Source organism: Aquarana catesbeiana, linkage group LG06 (genome assembly GCF_042186555.1).
Source record: "Aquarana catesbeiana isolate 2022-GZ linkage group LG06, ASM4218655v1, whole genome shotgun sequence".
NCBI classification, from domain to species: Eukaryota; Metazoa; Chordata; class Amphibia; order Anura; family Ranidae; genus Aquarana; species Aquarana catesbeiana.
The window spans coordinates 109,209,056-109,222,399 of NC_133329.1; the positions used below are offsets into that span (position 1 = coordinate 109,209,056).

General features: G+C 42.7%; 1 protein-coding gene across 3 annotated transcripts in view; it reads right to left on the reverse strand.

Moving 5' to 3' along the window:
* The window catches only part of LOC141148856 (histone lysine acetyltransferase CREBBP-like), a 275,728-nt gene that overhangs the window by 76,596 nt on the left and 185,788 nt on the right, over positions 1 to 13,344 (reverse strand). For 2 of the 3 annotated variants that reach the window (XM_073636662.1, XM_073636659.1), the window contains exon 4: positions 12,140 to 12,253. The exons of the other annotated variant lie outside the window; for it this stretch is intronic. In XM_073636662.1, coding sequence (XP_073492763.1) covers positions 12,140 to 12,253 — 114 coding nt within the window. The remainder of the gene's footprint in view (positions 1 to 12,139; positions 12,254 to 13,344) is intronic. 3 annotated transcript variants of the gene reach the window in all.

Consider the following 13,344-nt stretch of genomic DNA (forward strand, 5'->3'; position numbering starts at 1 on the left):
GCGGAGTGCAATTACGAGATTGGTGAGAGAGCTGTTAGCGATCATTTTGGCCTTGAAAGAATGGAGACATCTCCTCGAAGGTAACACTGTGTCGGTTCTCATTCTTACTGACCATAAGAATCTCACATTCTTGTCTGAGGATAAACGCCTCTCTCCCAGAAGGGCGCGATGGGCTCTTTTCTTGTCTAGTTTCAACTACATTGTCTCATTCTTACCCAGTACTAAGAATGTAAGGGCTGACGCTTTGTCATGACAATTTTCCTCCACTTCCAAAATGGAGTCAGTTCCGGTTCCTGTGATTCCTCCTGATCGTATTCTGGCTATGGTTCGCCCCAGTCTCAATTCTCCTTTGGGTGACAAAATTCTTGCTGCTCAGGTCCATGCTCCTCCTGAGAAACCTTGTGACCGCTGGTCCCAGAGAGTCTTTGCACTGCCGTGCTCCAGACTTACTATTCTTCCAAGGCTGCTGGCCACCCTGGGAAGAATCAACTCTTTTGGGCCATTTCCCAACAATTCTGGTGGCCTAGTCTACTTGCTGATGTAACCGCCTTCGTAGCTGCCTGTTCCATGTGTGCTCAGAGTAAGACTCAACGACACCTTCCAGTGAGCCTCCTACAACCCATACCCAATGAAGAAAGGCCCTGGACCCACCTGTCTATGGATTTCATTGTGGAGTTACCCAACTCCCAGGGCAACACAGTTATCCTTATGTTGGTTGACCAGTTCTCGAAAATCTCCCATTCTATTCCACTTCTAAGGAACTGGCTTCCATTTTGTTTGGGAGATCTTTCACTTACATGGGCTACCCAAGGTGATTGTCTCAGACAGGGGTAGTCTGTTTGTGTCTCGGTTCTGGCGAGCCTTTTGTGCACAGTTGGGAATTCAGCTTGCTTTCTCCTCTGCGTATCATCCGCAGTCTAATGGGGCTGCAGAACGAGCCAATCAGTCCTTGGAGCAATTCCCACATTGCTATATTTCTGACCATCATAACAACTGATCAGAACTCTTACCGTGGGCGGAGTTTGCTTACAATAGTGCTTTGAATTCTGTTTCCCGATTGTCCCCGTTTATGGCAAACTATGGTTTCCAACCTTCCATGTTGCCTGACTCGTTTGTTCCGCAGAGTATTCCTGCGTTGGAGGAGCATCTCCGTGGTCTTCGTTCCACTTGGGTACAAGTCCAAGAGGCTTTGCGACATGCTAATGATAGGTACAGACTCCCTGCTGACCTCAGAAGCCTGCCTGTGCCTTCCTACCAGGTTGGGGACAGGGTCTGGCTGTCATCTCGCAACCTCCGACTTCATGTTCCCTCTCTGAAGTTCACACCTCGGTTTATTGGGCCTTTCCGTATTCCTCGCAGGATTAACCCAGTGGCTTACGCATTAGACATTAGAACCTTCCTTCTAATATGCGTATCTCAAATGTATTTCATCTGTACTTATTAAAACCTTTGGTCTTCAACCGCTTTACCACCTCGGTGCCTCGTCCATACTCTGTACAGGTTGAGAACCATGAGGAGTTTGAAGTGCAGTCCATTGTTGACTTCTGTAGGTTACATGGGCGCATACAGTACCTGGTGCTTTGGAAAGGGTACGGTCTGGAGGAACGCTCTTGGGTCTCATCCTCAGACGTACATGCCCCTGTCCTCCTCCGTGATTTCCATAGACGTTTTCCCCTCAAGCCTGGTGGTCCTCCGAGGGGGAGGGGTCATTGAGAAGGGGGGAACTGTCAGGGCTGGGCTCGGCCCTTCCTTCTCTAAGCTGGCCACTCAGCTGTCAGCTAATTGCCAGCTCCTATCACTCCACAGTGACTCATCCTGTTGATGATATCCTGCTCGTCAGTCCTGCCTACCTAAGCCGTCCAGCCCAGTTGATCTCTGCCTTCACCTTGGTCACATCTCTAGAGATGCTCTCCTGTGTTCCTGTTAAAGACTTGCTTGGCTGACATTCCTTCTGGCTCCAGATCCTGCTTGCTGTTCTACTACACTCATCTCTGGCTCCCTGATGTTTTGGCTTGTCGGACTATCCATTCCGGTTCCTGAACCCTGGCTATGTTTACACTGTTTACCTTTTTTTATTATTATTATTATTAAACAAGTGTGATGTAACTGTACTTCTGTCTCAGTCTGATTCATGGGTTCTGACAAGGGTTGACAGTGGACACTATGTACAGGAGAGGAGTGTGGAGGGTATGACAGCAGGCACTATGTACAGGAGAGAAGTGTATGACAGTAGGCAGTATGCACAGGAGAGGAATGTGGAGGGTATGACAGTGAGCACTATGTATAGGAGAGAAGTGTAGAGGGTATGACAGTGGGCAGTATGTATAGGAGAGGAGGGTATGCCAGTGGGTGGTATGTACAGGAGAGAAGTGTCACTGAGCCATGACCCTCGAAGACGATCGTTTTTTTTTGTTTGTTTGTTTTTTTTGGGGTTTTTTTTCTGGGCAAATGGGCCTATCTTAAGGCAAGGGTCCTGTAGCTGCAGCTCCAATAGCCCCTATGTTAATCCGGCTAATCTGGGTATTTGAGCACCACTGGGTTTTTATTATGTAAATGGAAAAAGACAGAAAACTTTAAAATATATATATATATATATTTTTTTTCTACTTTCTGTTATAAAACATATCCAATAAAAAAAAAATCTAATTTCTTCATAAATTTAGGCCAAAATGTATTCTGCTACATGTCTTTGTTAAAAAAAAATCCCAGTAAGTGTATATTAATTGGTTTGTGTTAACGTTATAGCGTTTACAAATGATAGTGTATATACAGTGCCTTGAAAAAGTATTTCCACATTTTGTCATCTTACAACCAAAAACATAAATGTATTTTTTTGGGCTGTTATGTGATAGACCAACACAAAGTGGTACATAATTGTGAAGTGGAAGAAAAATGATAAATGGTTTTCAAAATTTCTTACAAATAAATATGTGAAAAGTGTGGCGTACATTTGTATGCAGCCCCCCAAAACCACCTTTCTCTGCAATTACAGCTGCAAGTCTTTTTGGGTATGTCTCTACCAACTTTGCACATCTAGAGAGTGACATTTTTGCCCATTTGTTAGAGATTTTGAGTTTATTACTATTTTAAGTGATAAAAGTTTCTGAAAAAATATATGAAACACATGAATGTTATAATGTTATTGTAATGTTAGTTTCTGAAGGTTACAGGACAGAAGACAGAGAGAAGTAGTTTTGCTGTGTAGGTACTTCTATTCTGAGTTACTATGTCAGGACAATGGGTGGAGTTATATAACTTAACTACAGACTGAAACCATATAAGCATATATACAGGAATGGGTGTTACTCTAGGAAATCCTGACATAACATTATGAAACAGTATAAGAATGGAAGCGGGTTGAATGGCTAGTTAGGAAGAGAGGTGGGAAGAGAGGGAAGGAACCTTATACTATGGAGAATGTAACATCTGATATCTCTTCCTCCTTCTGAAGCCTTCACCATACCATATGTTACCAGATGTCAGTATGTAAGTCTTGTCTTTGCTTATCTTTCTGAAGAATAAACAACTTTTCTTGAAGTATTGTACGAACTATGGATTCTACAATTTCTACTATGAAACAAATTCATAATATTTTGGTGGAGACAAACTTCTCCTTCACACACCCATTAGGAGAGATGACACAGACATATTTACACAAAGACTTTGCTATTCATCCAGAAACGCCCCTGAGATACAAGAATATTAGATATTATTATATTCTTCACCCTTCTTCTTTGTAAAATAGCTAAAGCTCTGTCAGATTGGATAGAGAGCGTTTGAACAGCAATTTTTAAGTCTTGCCACAGATTCTCAATTGGATTTAGGTCTGGACTTTGACTGGGCCATTCTAACACATGAATATGCTTTGATCTAAACCATTCCATTATAGCTCTGGCTGTATGTTTATGGTCATTGTCCTGCTGGAAGGTGAACCTCTGCCACAGCCTCAAGTCTTTTGCAGACTCTAACAGGTTTTCTTCGAAGATTGCCCTGTATTTGGTTCCAGCCATCTTCCCATCAACTCTGATCAGTTTTCTTGTCCTTGCTGAAGAAAAGCATCCCCACAACATGATCATGCCACTACCATGTTTCACAGTGAGGATGGTGTGTTCAGGGTGATGTGCAGTGTTAGTTTTCCGCCACACATAGTGTTTTGCTTTTAGGCCAAAAAGTTTAATTTTGGTCTCATCTGTTTAGAGCACCTTCTTCCACATGTTTGCTGTGTCCCCCACATGACTTCTCGCAAACTGCAAACGGGACTTCTTATGGCTTTCTTTCAACAATGGCTTTCTTCTTGCCACTCTTCCATAAAAGCCAGATTTGTAGAGTGCACAACTAATAGTTGTCCTGTGGACAGATTCTCCCACCTGAGCTGTGGATCTCTCCAGAGTTTCCATGGGCCTTTTGGCTGCTTCTCTGATTAATGCTCTCCTTGCCCGGCCTGTCAGTTTAGGTGGACGACCATGTCTTGGTAGGTTTTCAGTGCCATACTCTTTCCATTTTCAGATGATGAATTGAACAGTACTCTGTGAGATGTTAAAAGCTTGGAATATTTTATTCTAACCTAACCCTGCTTAAGCCCGGGTTCACACCTATGCGAATTAGAGGTGCGTTTCCGCACCTCTAATTCGCATAGCAGGAGAATGTGACTGGCTCCCTATGGAGCCGGTTCACATATCTCCGGGGCGGCTGCGGTGCGCACTGCACAAAAACGCTGTGCGTCTTTGGCTGCGTTTCAGGGCCGAATTCAGGCATAGAATCGGCCCTGATTCGTCCCTGAAACGGTGAACAGGGACGCACAGCGCTCCTGTGCGGTGCGCAGCGTATTATGGTGTGAACCCGGGCTTAAACTTCTTCCCAACTTTATCCCTGTTTTTGTTTAACACTGTCTGGTGTGTTCCTTGGCCTTCGTGATGCTGTTTGTTCACTAAGGTTCTCTAACAAACCTCTGAGGGATTCACAGAACAGCTGTATTTATACTGAGATTAAATTACACACAGGTGGACTCTATTTACTAATTAGGTGACTTCTGAAGGCAATTGGTTCCTCTAGATTTTAGTTAGGGGTATCACAGTAAAGGGGGCTGAATACAAATGCACTCCAAGGAGTAAGAATACTTTTTTAAGCCACTGTATACTGAAATTTATGCAGCTACAATGCTATACTGGTAATGACGATGATTCGTGACTTATATTGGGAGTGTGGTGAGAAATCTGGTGCTAACAGACCCTCGCTGGGAAGTACACTAACTGACACACTGACACTGACATCACTAGTAACACTAATACAGTGATTAGATATAATATTATACACTGTCACTGTACTAATGATATTGGCTGGGAAGGGGTTAACATCAAGAGGCAAGCAAGGGCTTAAATGTGTGCCTAACAAGTATAATGTGTGTGATATATGCTGCTTTTACTAACAGATCTGGCTGTTTTTTTTCTCCCTGCTTTGCAGGGAGAAGAAATAGCTAGTTCACGGATCTGTGTACAGAGCTCTGTGTGTTTGTAAACACAGGACTCTTTGCTGTCACTGGCTATAGCCAATCTGCAGGTCTCAGCCATAAGTCATTGGCTGGGACCTGCTGACAAAGTCCTGCTGTAGCCAGTGACCGTGCTGACCTTGCCAAGAGAGATCCTGCAGGAGGAGAGGATCTGTCCATACAAGAACAATGAGCCTTTTTACACAATACAGAGGATTAAACCCTTAAGTTTGACAGTGAGTATAACAAGCATGCTATTCTGCATATACAGACAGATTTTACTGTTGTGGGTTTAGTAACACTTTAAGGACCAGGCCTTTTCTGGCACTTTTTGTTGAGAAGTTAAAAAAATCTGTATTTTTTGATAGAAAATTAGTTAGAACCGCAGTATTTGCGCAAGGGTTTTTCAAACGCAATTTTTTGGGAAAAAATACACTTTAATAAACTTTAATGCAAAAAACACAATATATAACCCAAATTTTTTGATGGAAAAGATGATGTTACGCCGAGTAAAAAGGATATCTAACATGTCACACTTTAAAATTGTGCACAATCATGGAATGGCGACGAACTGTGACTTAAAAAATCTCCATAGGTGACTTTTATATTATTACAGGTTACCAGTTTAGAGTTACAGAAGAGGTCTAGCGCTAGACGTTCTTGCTATAATGTTTGCGGCGATACCACACATGTTTGGTGCGGACACCGTTTACATATACGTGCATGACTTACATATGCGTTCTCTTCTACCCGTGAGCATGGACGGATGGGGGTGCTTAAATTTTATTTTTTATTATTATTTCTACACTGTCCCGTTAAATGTTTTTTTTCATCACTTTTATTCCTATCACAAGTAATGTAAACATCCCTTGTGATAGAAATAAGGGATGACATGGCTTCTTTATGGAGAGATCTGGGGTCTTATAGCCTCTATCTTTTGAAATCATCAGATCGAAAAAAAAAAACACAAAAAACAGTGATCTTATGCTTAAAAAAAATGATTTACCTCCACCCTAGACCAGAAGTGACGTCATGACGTTGCTCTGGTCCTCCTGGTGATAGCTTCAGCCATAACCCCAGTAAACCATTTCAAAGCTGCAACGTACTGTATATAAGAGATTCACTTTTTTTTCTTCTATTTTTTTAAATTATCCTTTGTGCTGATTTTTATGTGTACGTGAGAATCTTACTTGTATTACAGTGATTGTGGAGTATTAAATATGTGTATATTGCATGCAAAATAGGTCTATATTTAACCATGCCCCTTTGTAACATGCCTAGTATTCAGCCCAATGTAGCTATGCCAATTTTATACACAGTTTCTCTTCCCTATGCCTTCGTGTCCTTCATTCTTATGTTCAAAAACTGGAAGGTTTGCAATGTCTTGTGCAGAATATATATTCACAAAATTGCTAGCTACCCTCTACACTTCTTGATAGTTTTGAAGCTAGCCTGCCACATCCTGCTTTATGTACATTCCTGCTGGCCATTGAAGCAGCCTGTCCTAAGCGTTAGTCTGCAAGCCACAAAGCTTTAATGATCTGAACAGTTTGGAATCTGTTAGTAGCAGTGGGAAATACTGACAGTTGACAAACAGTTGTTTGTGCACTGGTACGCAGTCATGTTGGAACAGGAAGGGGCCATCCCCAAACTGTTCCCACAAAGTTGGGAGTATGAAATTGTACAAGATGTCTTGGTATAATGACGCCTTAAGAGTTCCCTTCACTGGAACTAAGGGGCCAAGCCCAACCCCTGAAAAACAACCCCACACCATAATCCCCCCCTCCACCAAATGATTTTGACCAGGGCACAAAGCAAGGTCCATAAAGACATGGATGAGCAAGTTTGGGGTGGGGGAACTTGACTGGCCTGCACAGAGTCCTGACCTCAACCTGATAGAACACCTTTGCGATGAATTAGAGAGGAGACTGTGAGTCAGGCCTTCTCATCCAACATCAGTGCCTGACCTCACAAATGTGCTTCTGGAAGAATGTTCACACATTCCCATAGACACACTCCTAAACCTTGTGGACAGCCTTCCCAGAAGATTTGAAACTGTTATAGCTGCAAAGGGTGGGCCAACTCAATATTGAGCCTTACGGACTAAGACTGGGATGCCATTAAAGTTCATGTGCGTGTAAAGGCAGCCTTCCCAATACTTTTGGTAATATAGTATATTGGTATATCAACTTTAGGGCAATTTTATATAGTGTGTGTGTGTGTATGTGTGTATATATATATTTCCTTCTCCCAAGCTCTACCAGAAATTCAAAGGTAAATGCACTTAGGAATGGAACAGTTTATTGGTTATTAGATTCGCGGAGGACTCTCTTTTACACACTTTTCTGTAAGTTGCCAGCATGGCACTACTACACTCACACTGATTTAACTACTTCTTGTCTAAGCCTTTTTCTGACATTTGTTGCTTACAATCCATGCTAGAAAATTACTTAGGACCCCCAAACATTATATATATATATATATATATATATATATATATATATATATATATATATATATATATATATATATATATATATATATATATATATATATATATATATATATATATATATATATATATTTATATTTATATATATTATTTTTTTTTTAGCAGAGACCCTAGAGAATAAAATTGCAATTTTTGCAATATTTTATGTCACACAGTAGCGGCCTTTCAAATGCAATTTTTTTGAAAGAAAATACACTTTCATGAATTTAAAAAAAAAAACAGTAAAGTTAGCCCAATTGATGTTATGCCGAGTAAATAGATACCTAACATGTCATGCTTTGACCACCTCCCACCCAGCCACTGCACATAAACGGCTGGGTGGCCCTTTCCTTGTTCTGAGTGGACGTTCAGGAACGTCCTCAGAACAAGGGGGCGCGCTGTGGCTCAATCCTGTGATCATTATGATCACAGGATCCAGCCAAGCAGATTGGGATATGTGCCCTGTGATTGGCTCTTTCGATTATGTGACAGCTGTGTCCAATCACAGCCTTCACAATGTAAACAGAGACGCGTGTGTCTGTGACAGTTCTCCCCGCCAAGCTCAGTTAGAGCTCAGTGTGTGTGTGTGTGTGGGGGGGGGGAATCTGCAGCTATGTGACAGCTCTCTGTGTGAGGATGATTTTATATAGAGAGCTGTCACAGATCCCCCCACAAACAGTAGACCAACCACCAATGATACCCCTGTCCCCATACACGTCAGTGTCCGATAAAACATCTGTCACGGTGCACAAAACATCTGTCTGTCCCCCATCACTGCCAACACCAAATAAACCCTGTCTTGGGTTATTTTGACCAAAGAAATGTAGCAGTATCATTTTTGGTCAAAATTTATGAAGAGAAATTACTTATTTGCTACATTTTATAACAGAAACTAAGAAAAATGCATTTTGTTTTGAAAATCTTTGGTCTTTTTTTCATTTGTAGCTTAAAAACTAAAAACCCCAGTTGTGATTAACCCCTTCTCGACCAGCCACCGCAGTTATACTGGGCGAACCGACGTAACTGTACGCCGGATCGCTTTGTGACCACTAGGAATGCGCGCACGCGGCGCGATGCCGGAGCCGATGCGCGTGCCCGGCGGCCGCGATGATCGCCGGGCACCTGCGATCGCTCCCACACAGAGACAAAACGGAGATCTGTCAATGTAAACAGACAGATCTCCGTGCTCTCAGGGGTGAGGAGAGCGATCTGTTGTTCATACTAAGTATAAACAATGATTGGTCTCCTCACCCAGGCAGTCCCATCCCCCCACAGTTAGAATCACTCCCTATGATACACAGTTAACCCCTTGATTGCCCCCTACTGTTAACGCCTTCCCTGCCAGTGATAGTTACACAGTAATCAGTCCATTTTTATAGCACTGATATAAATGCCAGTGGTCCCAAAAATGTGTCAAAAGTGTCCGGTCTGTCCGCCATAATGTCGCATTCCCGATAGAAATCACTGATTACTGCCATTACTAGTAAAAAAAAAAAAAATAATAATAAAAATGCCATAAATGTTTCCCCTATTTTGTAGACGCTATAACTTTTGCGCAAACCAATCACTGTGGTTTTTTTTCAAAATTGTCCCTCTTTCTTTTTTTTTTTTTATAGCGCAAAAAATAAAAACCGCAGAGATGATCAAATACCACCAAAAGAAAGCTCTATTTTGTGGGAAAAAAAGGACATCAATTTTGTTTGGGTACAACGTTGCACGGCTGCACAATTGTCAGTTAAAGTGACACAGTGCTGTATCGCAAAAAATGGCCTGGTCATTGAGCAGCCAAATCTTCTGGGGCTGAAGTGGTTAAATAGAGATGAGACAAACCATTTACTGATTACAATGATCAGCTTTTATTCATTCATGTTATGGAAAACCTTTATCCCAAATGGGAAAAAAACTGTTTCTGTAACTGTTTATAAATGTGTGAGCTGAAGTTTAGCTTCAATTTGTAAGTATATTTAAATATGCTAGTACATCTAACACTCCCCCTCGCCCCAGACTGACAATACTGCTGTCCAAATGTGCCCCCTGTGCTCCTTCATCCAGATTGGGGGCACTCTAATACATGAGGTGTGTTACTGGCCAATCACCAGGTGAAAAAAGAAAAGAAAACAAATGCAGACACCCAATGATTGCTAAGCTGCAATATATTGGTACAATATATAATTGCATAATCATAATTGGTGCTATTTAACTGTATCTAGCTAAACAGGGACACAGTTATGTCATAGAGTATAAAAGAGTGTCTGTCTTCCTGAGTATCTGTAGGTAGATGGACATTCTCCATTGTGAGTAGCACAGTACTGTAGGAATGCATGTCACAACCGAAAGTGACTCTGTTGCTATGTTAAAAAAATTATGTAAAAAAAATGGGAAATTAAATACTTACCTCTCTGGCAAGCACTGAGTCCAATGTTCTTTCTCTTATAGAGCTTTGGGCATCAATGCTATCCAACACTTCTGGGTTTGTAAGTTACTGTTTCCCTTGTTGTGTTCTGTCGTTTCACCTACCTGCTCCTACTTTACTACTATGTATAGCAGGGGTAGGCAACCTGGGGCCCTCCAGCTGTTGCAGAACTACAAGTCCCATAATGCCTCTGGGAGTAATTGTAACTGCCAGCCTTGCAGTGCCTCATGGGAAATGTAGTTCCACAACAGCTGGGGGGCTACTGGTTGCCTACCCCTGATGTATAGGGTCCTGTAGTAGCATAGTGGCCAGCAGATGGAACCACAGGGTGCAGTAAGGACACACTATGTGACACTCCCAGAAGTGTCAGTAGTAGCACCCATAACTCAGGAATAAAACAAACACTGGACTCATTGCCCACTGGAAAGGTAAGTATTCAGCTTCTTCTTTTACAGGGGACTTTGGGTTATTATAGCAATGGGGTCACTTTAAAGCTTAGAATTGCATTTGTTCCAGAATAATTTATATGCATGTAGCACCCTCTAGTGTGCTAGAAGGATAGTGTTATTTTTTTTTTTTTGAGAGTAGGTACATTTCCAGGCTTGGCTTCCTGTGTTTTGAACTGGGTTGGGACTGACTCAGTGTAGAGCTGGTGACTCACAAGCAGCATCATCAAGACCTCCCACTTCTTTCCAGAGCCTGCTCGAATAATCTGAAAAGAAAGGAGTAGAGGGGAGGTGGAGATTGTTTAGAGGAGCCCTGACCGATCCCCAGCTTAGATTGGCAGGGGGCAGGCCTCCTTAAATACCCAGGGTCAGCTCAGCTGGGGAGGGGTTGTTCGGTCTGGAAGCTGGAGATGGAGTGCTAGGCTGTCAGGGCCTTTGAGGGAGCTCCCCAGTCTGGGGGGGGGGTGACTTTGGGCCTGGGCTCGGTTGCGGACGGGACCTTCTAAGAACTCATGGAGGTATCCTGGACAGGAGGAACGGGAGCAAGGAGAGGACAGCAGGAGAGAGCACTGCCGGGCAAGTCTCAAGGGAGGAACTACAGGTCGCAGCCAGGAAAGCTGGTGAGTGACACACAGTCAGGAAGGACTGGGGAGGCACGCCTGGACTGGGAGAGTGCAGTCTGGGATGGGTGCAGAGCCAGTGGAGTGGACTGTGGTAGCTCAGGCAGTGGAGAGAGGCAGCTGCAGCCAGGAGGGCTGGCAGGGCCTGAAGATGTGGTGCTGGGAGCAGTAGCCATGTGGACAGCTAGCACTAGGACTACCTACATATTTTCCTACACCAAAGGGGCCTGCTGTCCCTGCCTGCAAAGGGCATTCACCTTAGGCCTGGCTGAGCCAGTGTCAGGCTTAAAATATAGTGCTAGTTGGTCTGGGAAGTGCAAGCAAGTGATGTGCTGAAGAGAAGAGAGGAGGTGTATGTACTGGAGTTGAATATAGTCTCAAGTCCCTGAACTGTTCCTAATCATCTGGGCATCTCATAAATTCCCTACCCCCATCCAAGTTTATTCCCCTCAATAAAAATACAAACAAAGTTCAATGACTGGTTTTCTGCCTGAGGGTGAGTGAGACTGTGTGCCTGGCTGGGCAGGGTGACAGACGGACTACAACACTCAGCAGCCCTCAGGAGGGTACCGCTACACGCAGTATATTCTATCATCAGTAAGGGTAGACAAGGCTCACAATCATTCCCTTTTTGGTAACATTGTTCTATATCACAAAAGAGCAAAAGACAGAAAATACACTTACACTGCTGGTTCCTGATGCTACTGGCATTCTTTAAAGGTAGGCACACAGGACAGTCGTGCCTTATGCAATTCTTCCAATGTGAGATTATCTGTCTGGAGGAAGCGCAGTGGGCAACTAAGGGATAAAAAGGGTTCATTTTCAGTAAGCACATGAGTTAACATACACAGGGCTGGACTGGGAATGAAAACCAGCCCTGGAAAAAATGTCATACCAGCCCCATAGCATTATTATACCAGCCCAACAGCATAACGTCATTATTTTCTTGTTCATAAAATGGAAAACCGTGCATTTTAAAGCATATTTAAAGAGTGCATTATATATAGATAAGACACATATAAAAGCACATAGGGCTCTGTGATTGGCCCTCCTGATCACATGACGGCTGTGTGGAATCACAGCCATCATGTGATGTAAATAGAGAGCCGTTTTCTAGGCAATTGGCTCTCTTCTCCTCACACGGAAGTTGTCGGAGAGGAGAGCAGATGTCTGCAACCGGCCAGTGATCAGTGAGAATGAGCTGTTTTTTACAGCTTTTTACACATGTCCCAAAACAATGTAAACACACAAAGTCCCCAAAACACTGTCCCCACACACATGTCCCCACACAGTAAAAAAAACCTGTCCCCCACATATGTAACAGTAAAATCATATGTCCCAATGATCATCTGCACACATATGTCCGTGATCACATCTGTGCATGATCATCTGCGTACATATGTCTGTGATCACACAAACCAATTATTATACACTTTAACATGATTTTTTTACCAAAGACATGTAGCAGAATACATTTTGGCTTACATTTATGACAAAATTAGATTTTATTGGATTTCTTTTAAAATAGAAAATATTGTTTTTTTTTTCCAAATTTCCGCTCTTTTTTTCCGCTTATATCGCAAAAAATAAAAAACTGAGTAGTGAATAAATACCACCAAAAGAAAGCTCTATTTGTGTGAACAGCGTTGCATGACCGCGCAATTGTCATTGAAAGTGTGACAGCGCTGAAAGCTGAAAATTGGCCTGGGAAGGAAGGGGGTGAAAGTGCCCAGTAATGCACACAAAAAATAAAACAAATTGCCTGCATACCACTCTGTCCCTTAATGCCCACCTCCTTTTTATAGGGCACACAGTGTATAGGAATGTATAATGTAAAACATGGTGGGATTTCCCCACCCAGGGGAAATACAACTGGGCAGTGGCGGTGC